Source organism: Phragmites australis, chromosome 2 (assembly GCF_958298935.1).
Source record: "Phragmites australis chromosome 2, lpPhrAust1.1, whole genome shotgun sequence".
Taxonomy (NCBI): domain Eukaryota; kingdom Viridiplantae; phylum Streptophyta; class Magnoliopsida; order Poales; family Poaceae; genus Phragmites; species Phragmites australis.
Window position 1 is genome coordinate 28,760,879 of NC_084922.1, and position 22,779 is coordinate 28,783,657.

The 22,779-nt window shown below is 42.5% G+C and overlaps 1 protein-coding gene across 1 annotated transcript; it reads left to right on the forward strand.

Moving 5' to 3' along the window:
- Positions 1–418: 418 nt before the first annotated feature.
- Positions 419–7,612, forward strand: LOC133907533 (centromere protein C-like). Its single transcript, XM_062349588.1, has 14 exons — positions 419–642; positions 955–1,139; positions 1,248–1,333; positions 1,406–1,508; positions 1,864–2,054; positions 2,134–2,729; positions 2,810–3,008; positions 3,097–3,123; positions 4,139–4,221; positions 4,869–4,980; positions 5,870–5,952; positions 6,381–6,492; positions 6,586–6,693; positions 7,153–7,612. The coding sequence occupies exons 1-14, from the start codon at positions 529–531 to the stop codon at positions 7,275–7,277; spliced, it is 2,124 nt and encodes a 707-aa protein (XP_062205572.1). The 5' UTR covers positions 419–528; the 3' UTR covers positions 7,278–7,612.
- The last annotated feature ends 15,167 nt before the right edge of the window (positions 7,613–22,779 follow it).

Here is a 22,779-nt window from a genome sequence, read left to right on the forward strand (position 1 = left end):
ATATAAATGTTGGATATGTCTTTGCAAATCGTTGGATTAGCGTCCACAATTGTTTATGCCGGGCCCTTCAAGATGTTGCATAAACTAAAAAGTATTGAGGACGATCTCCACATTGACTAAACTAGGTTTCACAAACTGTTGCATCGTCTCTTTCAAAGTATTGAGTGCGCATTAAACAAAAATAATAAAATTCTAAAGCACATGGAATAGATTGAATTGGAAAAATAAAAAAGAGAAAAAGGAAAAAGAAATGGCTATCGGGTCCAGTGGACTGGTCGGGACTCGGGACGCCACGCTGGCGCCCTAGCGGAAGACTGGAAGAGCGTCTCCACTTCGTCGCCCAAAGCCCCCAAACACTCCACTGACGCCACAACAGCCGAGCCGAGTCGGCCCCCAACTCCCCCCGTTTTCAGTTTTTGAACTCCCGATTCGGCACTCCCCCACCCGCACCCAACTGCATTCCACTCGCACGGGCCTCTCGCCTCCGTCGTCGCCACGCCACGCCGCGGCGCGGCACCCGCGCGCAGCATGGACGCCGCCGCCTCCGCGACGCGCCTCCTCCCCCGGACCCTCGGTCCCGCCCCGGCCGCCTCCCCCTCGAAGGCAGATGAGGCGCTCCTCCACGCCCTCTTCCGACCGCTGGTACGTACGCTCGCCCGTCGCTCAGGCGCGAACCCCACCCCATCCACATCCCCAGCCCCGAACCGCCGCCGCGCGTGCTTGTGCTTGCTTGGTCGGGGTGGCATTCCCCGGAGGTCGATCTCGCTAGGGATCTAGGGTTATGTGGTTTTTTCATTTACTGCTTGGGAATTTTTCCCTTTATAGGTTTTAGTTGTTTTCACGTTTAGATTGAAATGCAGGAATATCTCATCGCGGCAAATAGGATAAACGTTGTATTCTATCTCAGTGGATTGCTTGAGTGCTAATTTCAGCGTTTCACAATGTCCCGCGTAGAAAGGATCCAGGGAGCTAGTGGTGCAGGCTAGAATGGTGATGAAGGAGCATGGTGACATCCGGACGCTCTATCAGGATGGGGGAGCCAAAGCCGTGGCCGCAGCAAACGGCAAAAACAACCAACAGGGAAGAAGGCCAGCACTGGACCGCAAACGGCCTCGGTTCACTATCAAGGCCCCTGCAAGGCAAGCTGCTTGCTTCTTCTAGGCTGTTACTTCCATATCAAGCTCCAGTATTATCGTGAGCTGTGAGTAGCGTTAAAATCACTTGTCTTGATGCTGTTTTCTTTGCAGCAAACTGGTGCCCGAGGTGGATCGTTCTGTGTTATTGAAAATTTCAGATCCAGACGAATATTTCGCGACGGCGGATCGGCTTGATGGTAACCCTTATCATTTCCATTGATGGTTTGATCAGCATTCAGCAATGCGCTAATAACAATTCATCAATGCAGAAGCTGAGAAGGAGATTAAACGGTTAAAAGGCGAGGCTCAAACTGAAAAAACATATAATTTTGAGCCTGTAGTTGAAATCAAGAGGCGTCCTGATTTGTTGCGGTATGCTGCTTGGCTCTTTCTATACTTTGTGCGAGTGAAAGGTTAATTAACATTGTTCATAAAGGAGGGCTATTTAGAATACAGTCTGAAAAAATCATAGCTACCCATCTCTTATATTCTCTTGTGGCATGCAATTAATTAGTTGGGGTGTATTTACATCCATATCATTTCCTCTTGTGTGTTATTGCCACTGGTTGAGACGAACATATGCAAGTGTAAGAAATTACTTTTTAGGTATCTAACGTTATGCCAACCTACCATCACTTTACAAAAGGTATTGGTTGTTGCTATGTACTCAGAAGCATCTATGAGAAAAAAATGAATTGATCCATGCTTTGTTCCTATTAATTGACAGGAGAAAATCAGTCCATACTTTCAAGTTTAGTGCGATTGCTGATACCCGGAATACCATTGAGATACCTGCTTCCCAAAAAGGAACTATGACAGAATCTCAGTTACCACAAGATGAACTGCATGCCTCAGTTTCTGAAAAAAATGAGCAGTCTGTTCCTTCACATGCTATTTCAGATGTCTCAGCGATAGAAGGTTAAACAACATTTATTCTAAATCTGTTCTCACTACCTTTACTTAGATAAGATTTGCTTGATGTAATTCCCCTCTACAGATTTAGACGCTGAGAAGGATAGTGGTGATGCTTTAACTCATGTACTGACATCGTTCCGAAATTTGGATGAATCCAAAGAGGAAGATTTTATGCGAGAGACCTTAGGGCTTCCAGAAATAAGAATGGAAAATTTTGGTCCCCGTGACTCAACACTTCCTGGAGATAGGCCTCTAAGCAGCACTGTACGAAAAAATTCAATGAGGGCTCGTACTCCAGAACCTGGGAAGCATCATGCTCGAATTTCAGAGTTGGAGAAACATATCTCTTTCATAGTTGCAACAAAGGATAAATGCACAGATATTTCAAAAGAAGATGAGTTGGAAGGTTCACCAGATATTGTGATGGGTGAACAATTGCTGGTGCCCGATTCTTCTGATGTGGTTTTGATGATTGATGAGACCTTTGCTGCAAGAGAAATAGATGGGGAGACCCCAAGTCCGAGTGCCAAATTAGCAGAATATGATCCAGAACCAAACATGCCGGATCGTGTCACAGTAGATGAAAGGCAAGCAGGAGGTTCCCCACTTGGTTTGTACCGAGACACAGAAGTTGCCAAAGAAAAGGATCCATGTAGCAGGCACAATATTTCTATTGAGGTACTTGTAACTGAACTTGTTCTTTACCTTTGACTTATTTATTACTGAACTTCTTCTGACTGGCATATATTGTGCTCTAGTTTGCACTGCAGGAAGATGATGTGCCTATGGACTATCCAACTATTGATAAGCCTAGTAATGAAACAGAAGTTTCTTCTTCTCATCATTTGGCGGGCAAGTCAACGGAAGTGTTGGTCAGTACACCAGGTAGAATTGTGGCTCTAGATGATATCGCTAGGACTTCACATGTAACTGAGGACAATAATCAACATCAGGCAAGTGCCTGTACAAACTATTACTGTTAAATATAAATCCCTGAGTGTTAAATATACCTTGAACTTTGATTTCTGTTTTATGTCACAGGAAGTGGTCGAAGAGGATGGTGTTGTACAAGGTACTTACTTTTTCTGCAAATGTCAGCTGAATATATGCCTCCAAAGAAGTTGCAACATTTTGCCTTTTGGTGCTGAGGAATCAGGACTCAGCAGAAGAGTCATAACGATTATGCTTTTTTGGGTCCTCCAAACTGCACAACAATGATGATTTGTACATTTTTTAATTATTGTTTAGGCTGGATTTGATAGTTTTCAAGATGTTAAGATATTTCGATCACAATGATGCCCTTGTTCAACTCCAACCTTTTGGCAACCCAACATCACCAGTCCACCACACACATACAACACATACACATACTCAATGCGCGCAGACCCTAACATAGAAGAAAGTTTAATAGCTCTATTCTAGTCCATTATCATTCTTTTTTGTGGTGTTATAGCTGTATTCCCTTAAGGAACTGAGCCTAGCTTAGTTGGTTGAGGGTGTGGATATACGCCTAGACCACCCAAGTTTGAGTCCTCTTCGATGCGAATTTGGGTGCCTATTTCATCTTATTTAATTCCACCTAGTTCCTCCTAGGTTGGTTGAGTTTTTTTTTTATAGTTGTATTCGCCACCCCCACCTAAATATTGGTACAAGTTTTTAAAGAGATGAGATGGAAGGATATGCTCCGGAATTCAGCTGTTTATTTTGTGTTGAAAAATATGTTATGAACATCATCACGATGTTGACCATGTTGTGGCATAATATGTCCTAGTATGATGTTTTAAATGATATACTACCTCTGCTCTTATTTACTTGTCGTTTAGGGACACAGTCTACTAGACACACCATTGACTATTATTTTCTAAATATATTAACAGACATTTGCAAAACTGTAAATATATAGAAGTACCTTTGATGATGAGTCTATTAATTTCATTTTCATGTGACAAAAGTTTGACCGCAAACATTGTAGGACAGCTTTTTTGGACCACATGTAGCAGCATGTAGGAATATTTCTAAGGAAAATATTTGTTTGTTATTTTGGACATCTATTTTTTGAGGTTTGGAGCATATTTTTTTTTTCACAGATAAGTCAAGTCATGCATCGGAGGTACCTCAGGATGATATTGATCCACAGAATCAATCTCAAGCGGATGATGGAAACATTAAGGTAGGTTCTTATTATAAACCTTACATGTTGTCTTTCAATTATTAGCCTTTGAAACTGCTGCTGTAATTAAATCTTATTGGAAATAACCTAGCCGAGCATGCCTTTCTTCTATTTTTACACTGCTTATATGGATAAAGTAACACTTTTTCATCATGTAACCATGTATTATGGGCATCTTTGCTATTGGGGGAGATCCAATTAACCCTCCCTTAAAAACAATGAAATCCTTGTTCTCAACTCACCCAAAAGCAAGGCTAGACAAGGGAGCCAAACAAGTGTTCTTGCCCATTAGCATGACTAGGCTACAATGGGCAAGGGAGCAAAACATGCCAATGTGTCTATTCAGGAATTCAGGCCTCTAATGTTGCTGAGCACTTAAAGCAGAAATGCACTATTCATTATTGTGGGATGAGTAGGCACTTTTGGTTCATTGTGCAGTACCTAATAGTCACATCTTATCTGAATATCTGATGACATCCTTTATACTCACACATGTGCATAGGTGAAGCAGCAGCTGACAGTGATGCAGTGATTTAGCCTATTGTGCACATCCTCAGCATACTTTTCTATGTATAAGAAAATTTAAGCTCCATGTTTGCCTGTTCTCACAAGAACAAAAAACAATCTTGCCTTCTTTGGATTTTCAGAAACTGGCAGTTGATTTACAAAATGCACTGTCCCCGGCCAAAGAGAAGAAGCAAAAAACAGCTCAAAAAGGGAAAAAGAAGCAACAGTCGAAGAGGGGGGAAAAAGTGGCAGGTTTTACCTCTGCCCATTCTACTTATGTTTATTCTTTGTAGTTTCTAATGCATGTGCACCACAAGGATTCTTGTAACCTAAGTTATCATTTGGCTACGAGTCTACAAGGATTATTCTTAGCTAGGCTTGGTGCCTGCATTAGAGATGCTCACATGCCTCTAAAGAAGCAGAATCATTCTTTCTTGTGCTTGATGAGAACCGAGCAATAGCTCGGTTGTTAGAGCCTCTAGTTGAGAGGCCGCCCACCTAGGCTTGAACCTAGTTGCTTGCAGGTCGTGTGGGTACCTCCCTAAAGGGTTCGGTACTCCCCTCTCTTTAAGACAAAGCCAGGGGACATCTTCTCCCCGTGGTTGTGTTTTGTATTTTTCTTCTTGTGCTTGATTAATAATTTATATGTTTCAATTCTTCCATATAACATATATATATATATATTTTAATGAAAGGCCAGCTGACTTAAATTTAGGGCATGTTTTGAATTTTGATTCTCTGCCTAACCTTGCTGAGCAGGGCTTGCAAAGATGGATGTTTGGTTCCCTTGCTTAGCTTGCTTTTGGGTAAGGTGGGCAAGGATTTCCTTGCTTTTGCGTGAGAGCCAAATTTTTGCTCCTCTACTAGCAAGGTTTTCCTTGCCCATTGCCCACTAGCAAGGGTATGCAAAGGTTCAGCAAAGAAACTAAACATGTCCTTAGTTTTGTTTGAGGGAAATCTTAGTTTTGTTTGAGGGAAAACTGAAGCTCAGCACCTTTGACAATGACAACTGGCCAACTGGGACCTTATTATTATGTTTCTTTTGTGGAGACATCTTTGTTTTTTGATTGTACTCGTATCTGCTTAGCTGCGTTAAGTTACTTTATATATATATCATGGCTGAAGCATATTTTCTTCACAGATGAGTCCAGCCATCCACTGGAAATACCCCAAGCAAATTTTGATTCAGAGAATCAACCTGATATGCGTGATGTAAACATTGAGGTTGACTTCTTTCACTGAACATTCTTGTGTTCTAGTTTCTGTGCTGAAATTGTTGTCTGAAAATCTTATATAGAGGTTATATTTAGGGAATGGCGCATTCTGCCTTAATATACAATGTAGTTTGGATAACTCATGGATGACAAAGCAATGTACGAAAAGTTTCTTCTTTATCATGCTAAGCATATGCTATTCAGTTTAGCATAAGTGCCACATACTTCAGTACATCGCTCTGTTGGGGGAACGAGTGATGACTAGTCACTTTGAATTTCGTAGATATGACCTAATGAAGACTTGTGTAGGGACTTTTTCTATTCCGCAAGTTATGCACAGACAGGAACATGCACCAACCACAGATATTGACTGCACCTTTCTGAGCACATGCTTTTTTAACTTTGAAGCTCAACATTCATCTGTCTTTGGACTTTCAGCAACAGACAGTTGGTATGAGTAATGCACTGTCGCCAAACAAAGCTAAGGGGCCAAAGGAAGCTCAATGGAGAAACAAGACCAAACAATTTAATCGAAGAAAAAGCCTCGAAGGTCTTACTTCTGCGCGTTAGAACATTCAGCATTCTTTCTAGAAAAGTACAGTTATTTCAGAAGGATACTGATGGTCTACATTTCTTGTCTTAGATGCTGGCCTTGCATGGCAGTCTGGACTGAGAAGAAGCACCAGAATACGGTCAAGGCCGTTGGAGCAATGGCTTGGTGAACGATTCGTATATGGGCGTATACATGACAGTAAGTACACTGATCTAGCACGCATGTCATCTGACCTTTTTCGTTGTGACCAAGACTTGTACCATAATATAAGGCCCCGACCATGTCAAAGCAAAATTGTCATTTTGCCAATGTGAAAATGCCATCTGATACTGTCATTTTGATGCAGCTAGTAGCTTAGTGCATCTAGACATGTAGAAAGTCGACAATTCAAAACTTTCTGTTCTGTACTAGAAGTAAAAAAATCAGAGGTGGAAAAAATAAAAAGAATCCTAGTTGGGCACTAAGCTAGCACCACATAGTAAATACAGACATAATGCTGCTTAAGTTTTATTATGAGTTTTACAGTTTTTTTAATGGTTGAGTTTTACAGTTTTACTTGCCTACCTAGTTACCCTGATGCCAGCACTCTGCTGATTCTATATATATTTACTAAAATTCAACATCATTATTTTGATATAATACTTCAACCTTCTCCAGCCATGGCGACAGTCATTGGCATCAAAACGTGCTCTCCTGGTCAAGATGGCAAGAAAACTTTGAAAGTGAAATCTTTCGTCCCTGAACAGTATTCAGATCTTGTTGCCAATTCTGCGAAGTACTGAGGTTTCTGTCGTGGACAAGTCAACGTCTTGTTGCCGTCAGATCACCTAACGTGCGACCTGTGCAACCTGTGCCTGCCTCCTCTTTCTTTGTCATCCGACTTTGTTCAAGTGTTCAATTGGCGGAGCTGCAAAATGTAATGCAAGCATGATGTGAACTTGTAAAGTGAAAGAAAGACGTCCTACCGGACGGTAACCAGTATGACTTAAATTCGGAGGTGCTATTTCCACTTCCACTATTCTGTAGCTGGAGTCCGCTGTGAAATGCACCATTTTGCATGTGGAGCTGATGTGTATTTTCCAGCTGTAAAATTTGCATGGTGGTCGTTGCATTTTAAGATCCTTGGGCTCGCCTATTTAACATAGCTAGAGCTTTTGTTCCTAAGCTGTGGTATGGTTCATGTTCATTGATTTTTTTGTTGTCTTTTGATTTCAAATTTTAAGATGTGACTAAATAAGAATACAGATTCCCACGAGAAAAATCCTGACCAATTCAGGGTGAACACAAATATCTTGCACATGCGCCATAGCGCTTGAAATATTCGTCTTTGAACTTACGGCTCGTAGATCATACCCATGACAGAAGTTTTCCCTACGGAACTCTAAATTTCATCTTGAAAATTATTGAAAAGATATGCTATAAGATTCATAATAGAAGCAGAAAGCATCGTCAACGCACGGTTGAGATTTATGGCACTCGGCAAGGAAAAAGTAGCAGTTTTGTCTGCCTTGAATCAGCCGCAAGGAGCCAAGGAAGCATACACAGTATCAGAAGAGGCAACACAGCCAGCCATTGTCGGCGTGTTTGGTAGCCTTGCCGCCCTTTGCTTTACCTGGTGCAGAAAAAAATTGCGCTTCTGGATCTCTTACCAGCGTGAGAGAGCCAAATCTGCTCTCCGACGCTGACAAGTTTAGCATTGCCGAGTGAGGTGAGCGGGCAAATGGGCAAGCCAACGGAACACACCTTGTATTACCGGAGTGGGGGCCATATTTGACATCGATTAATCACTATGAAAGCTACCCAAGTTAACCTCAACATTATACAACACAGAAGCTAATTCTGATATTCAGGTGTTGTTCTTCTAGCCACCCAGATAATATCAAGACACATTCTCTTGCACTTGCTTTCTGGAAGAGCACAACACCTGCCCTTGTTTTCCAAACACAAGGATCCTAGTTGAGAACAACAATCTTCTGTCTTTTATTGGGCTTCTTTCCTTCTACTGGACCCGTCTCCGCTTTATCTGGACCTTTACATTTATCTTTGTCAGACTAGATAGGTTCATCATCACCACCATCTTCATCACTTCCATCACTATCATCTTTCGAGTCGGATGAGCTGCAAGCAAATGACTTCCAGGTGGGAAGCCGTTCATTGTTGCTTCAGCTGCCTCCACAGCTTGCTCTGAATGAAGAACAGCGACACCAAGAAGCAAATCCTAAAGAAAAAAAAAAATACATAGAAAGTAAAAATCGTGCACCCGTCAGTTCAAACAGTATACTTGCTTACCATCTCAATATATATTATTTCTCATTTACGGTAAGGGCTTCGATATTGTTTCGGTAGGAAATTGATGAACAGTACACTAGAAAGTAGAGAATGAAAAACTTGTATTATTGATCAACGGTGTTTACATATTTATACAGGTGGAAAGGATGACAAGTCACCCGTTGGGGATGTCAGTTTTCCTCAACGGATATCTCTTCACCGTGTAACTGCTAATTATAGTTAATTGATCATATGTTTATCAAACTAAAGGATATATGTTTGTAACACTCCCTCTTAATCAATTATCTATAACGTAAATTTCTAGTTGAAAACTTCTTCAAAACCCTATAGAAAAATATAAGGAGAAAATACTATATTGATATGGTATTAAAACTCCTTTAAAACCTAATGAAAAATATAAGAAGAAAATAATATGACATATATTGGTTATTGCTTCATTGAAGCTCATATGAGAAACCTAAATAGGAAAAAGTTATCGGTGAGCTTAGAGAACAATAACTATTATCTATGGATCATATTAAAACCTCTTGAAAAACCACTTGGCAAAATAGGAGAAATAAGGAAGATATTTTCTTATTAAAAACCTTATATGAGAAATCGTATAGGAAAAAATCCATAAAGAAAAAGAGTGTAATATAATATGAACATGTTATTATTCAGAGATCACTTCCCCTGAATCGTGCAAATCTCTTAGTCCTCGCATATTAATTCTATAAATATATTTTAGAATGTAGAAGTTGGTAAGGACTTAGTAAATAAATCAGCGAGATTATCATATGATTTAGTTTGTAAGCTTTCTATCTCCCTATTATTTTGCAATTTATGAGGATAAAATATTTTAGGAGTAATATGTTAGGTTATATTGCTCTTTATGTAACATGTTTGTATTTTAGCAATGCATGCAGAATTATCTTCATAGATAATTGTTGGTGATTCAATGTAACTAATACTACATGATTGTTGTATGTAATTTATCATTATGTGAAGCCACATATATTCACGCGATGCTTTATATAATGCAATTATTTTAGAATGACTTATGGATGTAGCCACAAGAGTCTATTTTGAAGACTTCCATAAATTGTTGTTCCACCGTGTAAGAACACGAAGGCTGTCTGTGATATGGTATTATGGGGGATCCAATAATATTCATATCTTGTTTTCTTTGAAAGAAAAGACCAAGATCTACGGTGCCTTGGAAATATCGAAAGATATTTTTGACTCCCGTCTAATGGCGTTTAGTTGGAGCAACGATATGTTTAGCTAGAAAGTTCACTGCAAATACGATATCATGCCTGATAAAATTTGCAAGGTACATAAGCGCTCTAATGGCACTGAGATAAGGAACCTCAGGTCCCAATATCTCTTCTCCTTCCTCCCATAGTCTAAATGGATCTTTCTCCATATCAAAAGATCGAACAACCATGAGAGTCTTGGATGGATATGATTTGTCCATATTGAATTTCTCCAAAAAAATTTTGGGCATATGCAGCTTGGTGTACTAAAATACCTGAAGGAAGATGCTCAAGTTATATACCCAATCGAAATTTGGTTTTACCCAAATCCTTTATTTCATATCCTATCTTTAAATGATTACATGCTTCATCTATATCTTTTGTATTTTTGATGATATTTAGATCATTGACATAGACAGAGATGATGCAAAATCCCGTTGAGGACTTCTTTATAAAAACACATAGGCAATCATCATTGTTGGAGTATCCTTTTTGTAGAAGGAACTCTTTCAGTCGGTTGTACCACATTCTACCTGACTGCTTTAAGCCATATAATGACTTTTTAAGCTTAACACAATACATGTTACAATTTGCGTTTGGATTTGGAATGTCTAGTCCTTTGGGAACTTTCATATATATATATATATATACATGTTTGAATCAAGTGATCCATATAGGTATGCGGTTATTACATCCATCAACTGTATAGATAAATGATTTTGAACTGCCAATGAAATTAGATATTGGAATATGATTTCATTCATTACTGGACAATAGGTCTCATTGAAATCAATATAGGGTTTCTACGTGAACTCTTGTGCTACAAGCCTCGCTTTCTATCTCACCACCTCGTTATTTTTGTTCCATTTACGGACAAAAACCCATTTGTATCCCACATAAAAGATGTTATGAGGAGTAGGTGTTACTGATATGAATACCTCTCTTTTAGAGAGTGAGGACAATTCTGCCTGGATTGCATACTTCCATTATGTCCAGTCCGAGCGCTTAAGACACTCTGTCATGGTCTTAGGATCTAGATCATTGCGAAGGTCGTTTTCAATCTTTGAGAAGAAGTAAGTGCTGACATTTGTAGTTTTTCGGTCAAATGATTCTCCAGAATCAATATAATTGATGGAAATTCCATGTACCCTTTCCGACCCATCGTGATTTTCCATTACGATAGAGTCAGGGTGTTCCGATGTCCCAGTATAAATATTTGTGTGCATAATTGAGCTAGGATATGGATGTTGATCATCCACTGGATGTATAGTATCCATATGCCTTGGGTGTCGTTCAACTTGACGTTGATTTGTATTTACTATTTTAGAGGAGAGATTACTCTATTTTCGTTGTAGCTTGCAAGAAGCTTTATACTTTATGAACGTACTTCCCCTCTCTTATTATGATTTGGGAGTTAAGTGATTTTGTTTGGTACCTCTATTCTTTCCGGCATATTCCTAGCAGGAATGTAGGATTTGACGATATCTTTGTTATCAGTAAATGCGTCTGACGGATTATTTGTAATATGTTGAAAATTTATGATCCGAACTTGGAGTTCAAATTCTTGAGTACGTGAATCTGAGGAAATATTTGTGACATTCCAATTGATTTCCTGATATTCTTTCTGGTACTTGAAATCTCCCCCTAATGTTAAAAAAATGCTCCTCATCAAATATGCAATCAGCGTATCGGACTGTAAATAGGTCTACTGTGAGGGGCTCGAGATATTTTATGATTGACGGAGAGTTATACCCCATGTAGATCCTCAATTTCCTGTGTGAGCCCATTGATGTACGCTGCGGTGGTGAGATTGGTACGTATGCAGCGCAAACAAACTTTCACAGATGAGAAATACTAGGAGGATTTCTACATACTAACTGCAAAGGGGAAGCTATATGATATGCAGTTAGTCACAATTGAATTAAGTTAACATCATGTAAGACTACATAACCCCAACATGAAGTTGGTAAGTTGCAATTATGTAATAATAGTCGTGCGATGAGCTTGACTCTCTTGATGAGAGATTCGGTCAAACTATTTTGAGTATGGATGTATGATACTGAATGCTTGACTTGAATTCCTAGGGCCATACAATAATCATTGAGCAGAATTCAGCCGTATTGTCTATTCGAATATATTGTATCCTATATTCAGGATAATGTGCTCGTAATTTAATAATTTGAGCAATTATTTTAGCAAAAGTATGGTTTCATATGGACAAAAGACACATATGTGACCATTGTGTAAGTGCGTTAATTAGAACTATGAAGTACTTGAACGGTTCAATTAATGGTTGGATTGGACCACATATATCACTTTGAATGCTTTAAGGAATTTGAGTAGTTCAGCTCAGATTTTAAGGTAAGAGGGCCTTAAAATCAATTTCCCTGTGGCACATGCAGTACACACAAAATCCATGGATTATGGGAATTTGACAGTAGTTATGGCATGAGCAACTAAATTGTTGATAATTTTTTATATCATCTTGATGCTAGGATGACCAAGGCGATCATGCCATATTTAGAATGTGTCTACATTCTGAAAAATTACCTTATACACAAAATGTGGTACGAGTTTGATGTATGTATAGTACAATCCTGAAGATAAAGAGGGAATTTTCTCTAGTATTTGTTTGTATATCTGTTATTTTTGGTAATGAGGAGATATTCCTCTTTATTGCCATCATGAGTTTTGATATTGAAACCATTTTGACAAATATTTCTATAACTTATTAAGGTACATGCTGAATCGGGATACAATAGTGCATCATCGATTGTGATTTGAGTACCTATAGAGAGAGTGATTATGACGTGACCAGAGCTAACAGTCATAGCATCACGTCCAACGATTGTCATAATATTTCCTTCACTCTTTTTAAGAGTTAGAAATATTTAATTTCTTTAAGTATAGAGTTAGTGGTACAACTATCCACTAAACACATTTCCTCTTCTATCTAATTGTCTCCTGTAGATACATCTACATATAGAAATGGAGAATTTAAAGTGAAATTCTTCATAGATATATAGAATACATACAACTTTATTAAGTATCAATGTGTTGATATATTATTGAAATATACAATATAGTATAAGATGACAAGAACCTATTACAACACTATGTAAGACATAGATATAACAATATCTAATTAAGTGAGAGACTAATTGAGGTCTTCAAATAAGTCATTGGAAGCAAATTCCACAATCATGTTGTCCGTGCTCTCAAGGTCTTCTTGCTGCTGTAGAGTAATGTCGTTGTTCGGTTCTGGAGGAACGCTTTGGGAACAACTAATTTTCCAGGTGGTGTCAGGTTGAAGATTGAAATGCATTCAAATCTTTCACCTTGAGCTGGTCGGCTTTGTCCAACAGACTTGAGGTAGTGACCAATCAAGTGTCTTGGGGTGCGTCATTTCTTATTTGTGTGGCTGTAGCAACCAAATTTATGACAAATGTCAGATTTGTCTTTGTTGTTCTTGGAAATGCCCTTCCCCTTGTTGTGTCCATATAATTTCTACTTTTTGTTGTGATTCTTCTTGCCTTTGGAGTCCTTTGGGTGGTATTTGTTGCCGTCGAACTTCTTGATATTCTGAATATTAGAGTTAACTTAACGTAAAGGAGTAGTGCTTGTAGGGTGATGGTGATGATTCTGTAAAAAAAGTTCATCATATTTTTCAACCTGAAGTAATGTGTGAATTAATTCAGAATAGTGCTGGTAATTCATAGCACGATATTGTTGTTGCAATACCCTATAGGCAAGAAGTATTCTAGACAAAGTTTTTTCAATTTTCTCCTCATATGTGAGAGCTTTATCGCAAAATAACAACTTACAACAGATCTTGTGAACGACATGGTTGTATTCTCCAATGGACTTAAAGTCTTGGAGGTGAATGTTAGACCACTCACGTTGTGCTTCAGGCAATATGCCTGCATTTTGTTGTTCATATCGCTCTTTGAGCGAGTTTCATAGATCATATGGATTCTCATCCATCAAGTATTCAGATTTTAAATCTAGATGTAGATGGCACCTTATGAAGTATAAATCCCCATACTTTATTTGATCTTAAAGAGGTAGATTAATCACTATTATTAGTCCACGGCACGATAGACTTATCTTCATATCTATTGCACAAGTTAGATAGTTTAGTCTGTCGAACTCGACGTTGGACATTTTATCCTACAAAATGACTAATGATTGAATGCATTTACACTTTGGGTAAATTGAACAGTCATGGTAATGTTGTAAGAATGCAAAATTGTAAAGTCAAGTTGAGACTTGAATTACATAGTGTAGATCTCAAATTTTGCAGCTAACACGTAGAAGATAATCACCAAATATGGTGTAGATCTCACAGTAGTAGGAGACATAGTTTGATAATGGTCAGTAGATGCCTATATTCCTTCTACCTTATGTTATGCGAAATTGAATATTTGGAGGAACACTTTTAAGGTAGTCATAATGTCAAAATGATATTATGTAGACCTCACAGTGATGGAGCATAATCTGCAGAGGTGCAATATATGCTTGATTTCATCACCTTATGTTTCACAAATATTAATCTGAGGTAGTCACTTATTTTGCATTATTTAATTCTGTTTGAATTAATAAGTGTTTTTTTTGCAAGATATAGAATTTCAATTGCAAAAAAGACAAAGTTGTAAACATAATGGTATGTTATAGGGAATGCATAAGGGCAAACACATGGGACATAACAAATTTCCAGATAAAACACGGTTTGAAACATCAATTTACAACATGAAACAACACTGAATACAATTATAGTTAAAGACAAGGACTAAAATATAAATTGACAGTACTGTAAATAGAAAATATTGGAAGTGGCTATAATTATGAAGAAACCCGATTTTTTTTTAAAAAATAGCCAGTCCACTAGAGTTCTCGGCGTATGGATTGAGACAACTTGGGCTCCGGCCTTTTAGACCTTTGGGTCCAAGGCCCGGCCGGGCTCCCCCTTTCCTGCTCCATATAAGAGAGGAGGTAGCCGGTGGTTAGGGTTAGTAACCCTAATCGCCCCACTGTGCCTCCACCGCCTATGAAGGGCTGGAGTCGAGCTGGCCAGGATGGAGGCTGCACGACTGGAGAGCCTCCACATGGGACGGCGCCGCTTGCTGGGATGGAGGCCACGTATCTTGGTGTTGTGTCTAGCCGCCATTGGAGCTGCTTGGGTGCCTCCACTGTAGATGGGGCTGTCTCCGATGGAGAGCCGCTGTGAAGTAGCGCCGGAGCCATGTCATCATGCCGCCAGTGGGTCATCGACGTTGGGGGTGCACCGCCCCCTCCGCACACACGCGAGCATGAAGGGGGTTTGAAAATCCCCTTCCCCATGCATGCGCATGCGCCCAAGCGCGCTTAGGCACCATTGGAGGGGAGGCCGAGGGCCGTGGGAGCCCACAACCCCAGGCGAAGACCCGGACGATGGTTGGCCACCGCTGTCATGAAGCGGCAGAGGATGTGGCATGCTGGAGCACTAGGGGTGGCCTCAGTGTCGCCGTGAGTGGATCCCGTGATTGCATTGGTGGTCAACGCCAGATTGCCATGTCGTGCAGCCATCGGTACTAAAGGAAAAATGTGGACGGCACAACGTCGATGGAGGCTGAGGTAGAGGACACATTGGAAGGCGCCTCCGCGACCTCGAGGCTGGAGTCGATGAAGGTCGACATGTTTAGGTTGAAGCCGAGAAAAGAAGAAGGAGGGCCGTAGTTCGCCATGGCTCCAGGAAGCCTTCTGCCGCAACGGATCCTGAAGATCCAGTTGTGGTGGTGCTCATTGTGTCGGAGGGCACCAGAACCAGTGCTGTCATCTTGGAGGATGGAGCAGTGGGTGCAGCGTCATTGTCCGTTGAAGGAGTAAGCGGGGTGTATTCCTCTAGATCCTCCTCCTCCAAGGAGGACACCACCACCATCGGACTATCGAAGAGAGGGACAACACCTCGGTGGGCTGCCATAGTGGGCGGTGGTCTTGACCCAATCGCCGTCATAGTGGTAGCCACCAACGTGAAGGATACCATGCCGGTGGCTGGCACTGCAGGCACTCAAACTCTAAAAGAGAAGGGCAGCAAGGGCAGCAAGGCTGGTGGTGGTGAGGGCGATGGCCAGATGGTGGGAAAGGCTGTCGCTGGAGGTGTGGCATTTGCAGGGCTACTGTGGCGGCCAAAACGACGACGAGTAGCACCTCGACGCGTACGATGGTGAGAGCGGCAACAACGTGGACGATGTGGTTAAACGACAATGAAGAAGAAGGAAGATGCAGGTATGCCATGAATCTGGCAAAATGGATTCACCATGGTTGCTGTTGAGGGTTAGTCTCTGATAATGATTTTAGGGTATGCTGGACAGCGGGTGCATGAATGGCATTTCAAGAATCGATGTGTGTGCGTACAATGGACTCAGGACATAAGGAGTTATACAGGTTCAGGCATCCGGAGGATAATAGCCCTACATCTGGTGTGTTGTGTTATGGAGGATCTCAATTGGTTAGAGGTTGTTCTAGCTGGTTGCCTAACTTTATCTCACTTTCTTTACAAATGGGGTCCTCATCCCTTTATATAGTAGGGAGGAGGAGACTTATGTGTGGGTCCCAACAGAAGACCCTACTCATCCTAATATCTAACCCAAGCCATCATTACGGAGGACCGTCCCTGATCACTTGCCTGATTGGCATGCTGGCAACGTCCTATCCATCGTGCGACGCCGCCTCGACCTGCAAAAGTCTCACTCCATAGCATTTAATGCTACAAGACGGGACAAGGCCCCTCTGCGCTGTCTATGACTTCGCCCACTGGAGTTGGTGTCTGGGGAAGGAAAACACTTGGGTGCATCTCAATAAATGCGATTAGACAGGTTGTGTCAGATTTGCCCCTGCGACCAGTGAGGCCGGTCACGGGTTTATGTGATGGTGCAGGGAGATTGATCGCTTATGCCTCATACTAGTCGTGGGAACCATACCCTGGTCATGCGATCGACCAGTTTTAAGGAAATATACGTCTCTGGCCGTTATATCCCTCACGGGGCCTATTTGTCAGGGTACCCCTTTACCCAATACACTGACAGTAGCCCTCGGGCTTCCTCGTGATCGTAGCCCGACCTGGTCACACCACTTGGGCCCTGGTCGGACGTAGTCTACCTAGATAGTGGTCATTGACGCTATCGGTCCTTAGAGTGCAACTCTGAGCTTCGCGTCACATAGGGAGATTTAAATGTCCTGGGAGGGAAAGAAGAGGGTATGAGAGAAAGAGAGACATTGATTGCCATTGGACCTGAAGGACTCCTAGTTCCTTCTATGCACCCCCTCAAGTTTCGAGCAATTTTGAAGTCCGCGCTTGTTGGGGTGTCACTGTGGTTTTAAAAGGAGGAGTGCTTGATGACCTTTCGAACCACCCCGTCGCCTTCCTTCCCACCTTCAAGCTTTTAGTGCCTAGAATCCATTCGCCTCCATCCCATCCTGCGTTCTACCCTGTAGTGTCTGCAGGTTCGGAGGCCATGGTGTATTCTCCTCCCTCATCCCCGGAGAGGTCGATGATCTCAGACGGCTTGGCGGGGGCAAAGTCGGCTCTGACTCTGGATCCACTAGCTGTCGTACTTTCGGAGATGGTGGTTGTCGCGGGTACTCTTATGAGGTTGAAGCCAGCGACCATCGAGCTCATGCCCTTCCAAAGAAGGCCGCCCCCTCTGGTCTGTCTCGATCTCCCGCCCGGGAGGATCCCTCGGCCAAAGTCATCGATATCTCCAATAACGAGGAGGGGGTCAATTGGGACCTTATGAAGAAGGAGATCGATGAAGAGGAAGAGTCGGAGATGAAGCGGAAGGGAGGTCTGCAGGGTGCACCGGTGCTGGTCAATGGCACCAGCAGGGTCTTTGCATCGGCCACCTTCCCTGGTCCGATCCCCAGAGTGGTGAGCTGCCGCTCCAAGTAGGAGTACAAGAGGTTCCTTGACTCATTCAAGGGCAAATAGAGACAAGAGTTTGGCAGACTCTTTCTGTCAACTTTGTGCTAGCCACTTGAGCCAGGGAGGATAGGGTAGGCATATAATAGGATAGTTAGTCTGATCGGATGCAACTAGTCAGCATATAACCTAACAAGCGTGGGGGTTGAACGCCTGTTCTTGTTCTATCCACCCGCTAGTCAGGTTCTTTGTGCGTGGAACAAAACACAGCTCGACAAGTCCGTCGGGGCTGAGTAGCGCTTGGCCCTAGCGAGGACTTATGGCCTGGTGGTCGTTGTCTCCGGCCTCCTGGTCGTTTGTCATCTTGGTCACTAAGTTCCGTAGTGATTGTCGAGCGTGGTCATGTGCTGTGGTTGGAGAATCAATATGTTGGGAGCCCGTGGTTTGGTTGTGAAGTCCTGCAATACAGAGAGTCTAGGTTTTCCTTTTGAATTGAAGAACTTACAACCTGTATTCCATGCTCGTCTGGAAGGTCCTACAAAATAGAAAGACAAGCACGTCTTCGAGTGACCCTACACAAAAAACCTGCGCAACAAGGTTATGTTCCAGGAGTTGTGTAATTCACGGCTAGCTTGACCGCGACAGGTTGAGTGATGGCGACCACTTTGTAGGGTCCCTCTCATTTGGGGGAGAGTTTATTCCGACTGGTCTTATTCTGGATTTGCCTAAGGACGAGGTTGCCTACGACCAGTGTTCACTTCCGCATCTTTCGGTCGTGGTAGCGTCTGAGGTTCTGTTGATAGCGGGCGGCTCGAATTAGAGCGCGATCACGAAACTCTTCGATCAAGTTTATGTCATCCTCCTGTCGTGCCACCTGGTCATTATCCAACTAATTGCTGACTCGGGGCTACTGAAGGGTGATTTTTAAGGGGAGCATTACTTCAGCGCTAAAAACTAGGAAGAAAGGGGTATCAGTTGTGACCCGACGAGGGGTCGTTCGTAACGACCAGAGTATTTGTCACATCCCGAAATCCGTAATTGTGCGTTTAATATTAAACATGCATCAATAGCTTCATATTTGAATTTGGATCGCTTCCGATCGCCAGATTGTAATTTGAGCTGTGATGGTGTGATCAGATGCTCCTAAGGATTTTAATCATGACATAATTTTTTTTGGGATTTTTGGAGCAAAATAGCACTTCAATTTGGATTAATGATGTGAGTGGAAGGAAAATTGGAGAGAGAATTGAATTAGAAGCAAAATCAGACTTTTCTCTAACTTGTGGGGCCCACATGAGGGAAATCTCTCTCTCTCTCACTCAAAAGGGGGCAACCCACCCTCTCTCTCTCTCCTCTCTCACTCCTCACGTGCTCCTCTCTCTCCCTCTCACCTCTCTCTCTCTAGCTCTCCCTTTTCCCCTTGGTTCCCACCACTACAAGCGAAGACGAGGTACATATGTGGTACCCACGCGACCACACGCTAGAGAGCTACTCATCCGTCCAATTCGTTTTCGTTTTCCCGAAGGATTTGGGCCGGTTTTGATCGTTTTAGGTGTTCTAGGTTGAAACACTTGGAGCACCGGAGTTATTCTTCGTCCTGAGCATTTTGCTTCTTCCCGAAGGTCGCAAAGCGGGGCAAAAGCATCCTTGGTGAGTCTCCTAGGTTTCTCATGGCATGGACGTGCATTTGGATGATTGATTTTAGATTTGGATCGATTTTTGTGAAATCAATGTGTTCTTGAGCATTAGGAGCGAATTATGGATTTAGTTGAGATTTGATTTAGGAATTGAGTTGCTAGGTGGTTAGTTAAGTTCTAGACTTTCTAAACTCTCTCAAACATATCCCCCTTTGGAGTGGAAAAGATCGTAAATCGATTTAGCAAAGTTTCCCCTCAAATAGGAGCAGTTCTGGAAAGTCCGGAACCTCCAGAATATTGTCTAGAGGTTCTGCAGTCCGGAATCTCCGCAAACAAGTGCGGATAGTCCGCAAAAGTGCTGAGGTTCTGCATAAAAGTGCGGACGGTTCGTAGTTACTATTCATCAGGCGCATAGAGGCTTGCAAAATTCATAATTAATTCATCCGAACTCCAAACGACATGAGACTAGTTGCGTTAGCTTCATATGAGTATCAACTACATGTTTAAAGTGTTGGAACTCCATAAAGTACTTTTGATAATTGATGAGTTAATTAAATGTGTTTCCGCTTGTCTAAGTCACCGATAATCAATACCATCTCCGAAAATTGTGAAACCACTTGGACAATTCATATTTTGCGCATCTTATGGCATGCATTATTGCATTTCATCCATACTCATGGAATTTCACGCGTTATTCTTTTCAGAGAACGCCGATCCGACAATCCCGGAGGCTGAGTTCGATCCCGACGCGCCCCACCTTTCTGATCCAGGGCAGCAAGGCAAGCAACTAACATATTTCACCCATGTAAAATTTGGAAGTCTCAATTGATGAATATGCTTATGTATGTATGCATGTGTCGGGTACCCTTGGGTAGAACCTGTGCCGATTGCATCTTTCTACCTTGGTCAATTCTTCAAGTAATTTCCTTGTAGACTAGAGGTGATGTTATGTCCAGGTACGAGTATGATATACATGCTTAGCAATGCTTAGGTATTTCGGTAGAAGTCAAATGATGGCGTTCTCCGTTGTTCGCGAGAATATGATCTACTACTGTTTACAATTACATGTTGTTGGTGATGGTATGGTTGGTGAGTGGTGAGTATGAGACGAGATGTGAGCGGTGTAGGGGTGTCGTCTACCTCGGTGGAAAGTCTAGGGGGCAGGTCGGGAGAGGAAACCCGAGCAACATAGACCGCTTGCATCGTTTAAGGCTGATCGTCGGGGTTGTTGGCTTTAGCACTTACCTTACTCACCACATACCGATCTAATGGTAAAATGAGCTGAATACCTTCGTAGCTGTGGCTTTGTGGGCGTGAACATCGACGATATGAGTGGGTGGGCTTGTAAGTGATACTAGTTTGCTCCGGGAGTAGTTCTAGTATCGCTGCGCCGAGCGATGCATGCCCCACACGGTTGGGGCTGGATGGGAAAGATTGTCACGAGTACCCCTTGTGTGCGCTTTGGCCAGTGGCACAAGCCGAATGGTCCTCGTGTTGTGTGGGTCCAGGAGTACCCCCCTGCAGGGTGTATAAACAGTTTGAACTGCCGCGCTCTCGGTCATGAGCATGCTATATGTTGGTTAAGTTAGTTGCACACACATATGTCTAGTTTGCTTACCGCTTTAATTCACTTAACCATGTTTAACCCTTGCTACTAGCTAATACATGATCCTTGGAGTTGAGCTATGTATACGTGCTCTATATTGTGTAAGACTTGCGAGTACCTTCGTACTCAGGGTGCTGCCCTTAAGTTGATGCAGGTTCGCATGTCCGCGAGGAAGAGGCGGTGTTTGGCTAATGTGTGCCTGCCGATCAGGGTGGCGGGCAGGAGTAGCACACTCTACTCCGAACTCAGTGTTTTGGTATGGAGCCTAAGGGCATGTGGCTCCATATCCTTTTGCTGTATAGTTTTCTTCCGCTGTGTAGATCTTTGGGTAGTTAGGAGTTGAGGGGTTTTTGTCTCCTCCTAGCTTGCTTTTGTTATAAATTGTTGGAATCAGTTGCATGCTTAATATTTGTAATATAAATATTTATTACTTGCTCTTTATTAAGCTATGTTGTGATGTACTATGTTGGAGGCATGTGTTCCAATCCTTGGGCACAAAATACGTGCCGGGACTACCGGAATGGTATTCGGGTTAATCGTCGAGGTTGGATTATGAATAATAATTCTCCTGATGATTAATTTGAATACTGTTTGGACGGTTCCTCACAGTATTGTGGAGAGTTCATCCACGCAATGTCTCGAATAGCTTTTAAGCTGGTCGAAGACCCGAGCTTTGATCCTTTGTAGTATCATTCCATTTGCCCTTTTGACCTGTCCGTTGCTTTGAGGGTGAGCCACAAACGCATAGCAAATATTGGTCCCGATCTCTTCGCAATAGTCTCAAAAAAGCTCTACTGGCAAACTGAGTTCTGTTATCCATGTTTATGCTGTTCGGACTGCCAAACCGCACTACCAGCCCTCGTATAAACATAATCACGGCTGGCGGTAATCTTCCTGACGGGCTCAGCCTCGATCCACATAATGAATTTATCGATTGCCACAAACAGGAACTCAAAACTGTCTGGAGGTTTAGGGAATGATCCCACGATATCGTGCCTCCAGACAATGAAAGACCAAAAGAGTGGTATGGTTTGTAGTGCCTGGGCTAGTAGGTTAGTATTTCGGCCATGGTACTGACACGACTCGCACCGTTTCACCAGCTCGCAGGCATCCCGGAGGGCAGTGGGTCAATAGAATCCTAGCCAGAACGCTTTTCTGACCAGAGTGCGGTATGAAGCGTGGCTACCACATATGCCATCATGGATATCAGAGAGCATTGTGCTCCCCTCTTTCTGAGTGATGCGTTTCAGTAAAAGGCCGTTGCTCACTCGGTGGTAGAGGCGTCCCTCTACCAGGGAGTATGTGCGGGATTGCCGGGAGACCTTTTTTTGCTGATGCATCATCGTCAGGGACTGCTCGATTCTGAAGGTAGTCTAAGATCTGATCCATCCAGATCGTACTCGAATCAAGCAGGACGACCATATGATGGCTTCCCAAGGTTGACGGCACCGAAGGAGGCGTTGCCTCCAAAGGTGTTGCCACGGGTGCTCCGTTTCCGAGTGAAGCATCCCCTTCACCTTGGCCCGAGACCGCAGTGGATGGTCGCGAGAGTCTTCCTTCAAAGACTCTGACCGGGACAGGTTCACGAGAAGAAGCTAGACGGGCCAGCTTATCGGCTAG

Bases quoted from the DNA above. Each gene is read 5' to 3' on its own strand.
- LOC133907533 (XM_062349588.1), top strand. From the start codon at position 529: ATGGACGCCGCCGCCTCCGCGACGCGCCTCCTCCCCCGGACCCTCGGT. The intron at 3,009-3,096 runs GTGCCTGTACAA...TGTCACAGGAAG, and splicing joins CAATAATCAACATCAGGCAA to TGGTCGAAGAGGATGGTGTT. The intron at 3,124-4,138 runs GTACTTACTTTT...TTTTTTTCACAG, and splicing joins AGAGGATGGTGTTGTACAAG to ATAAGTCAAGTCATGCATCG.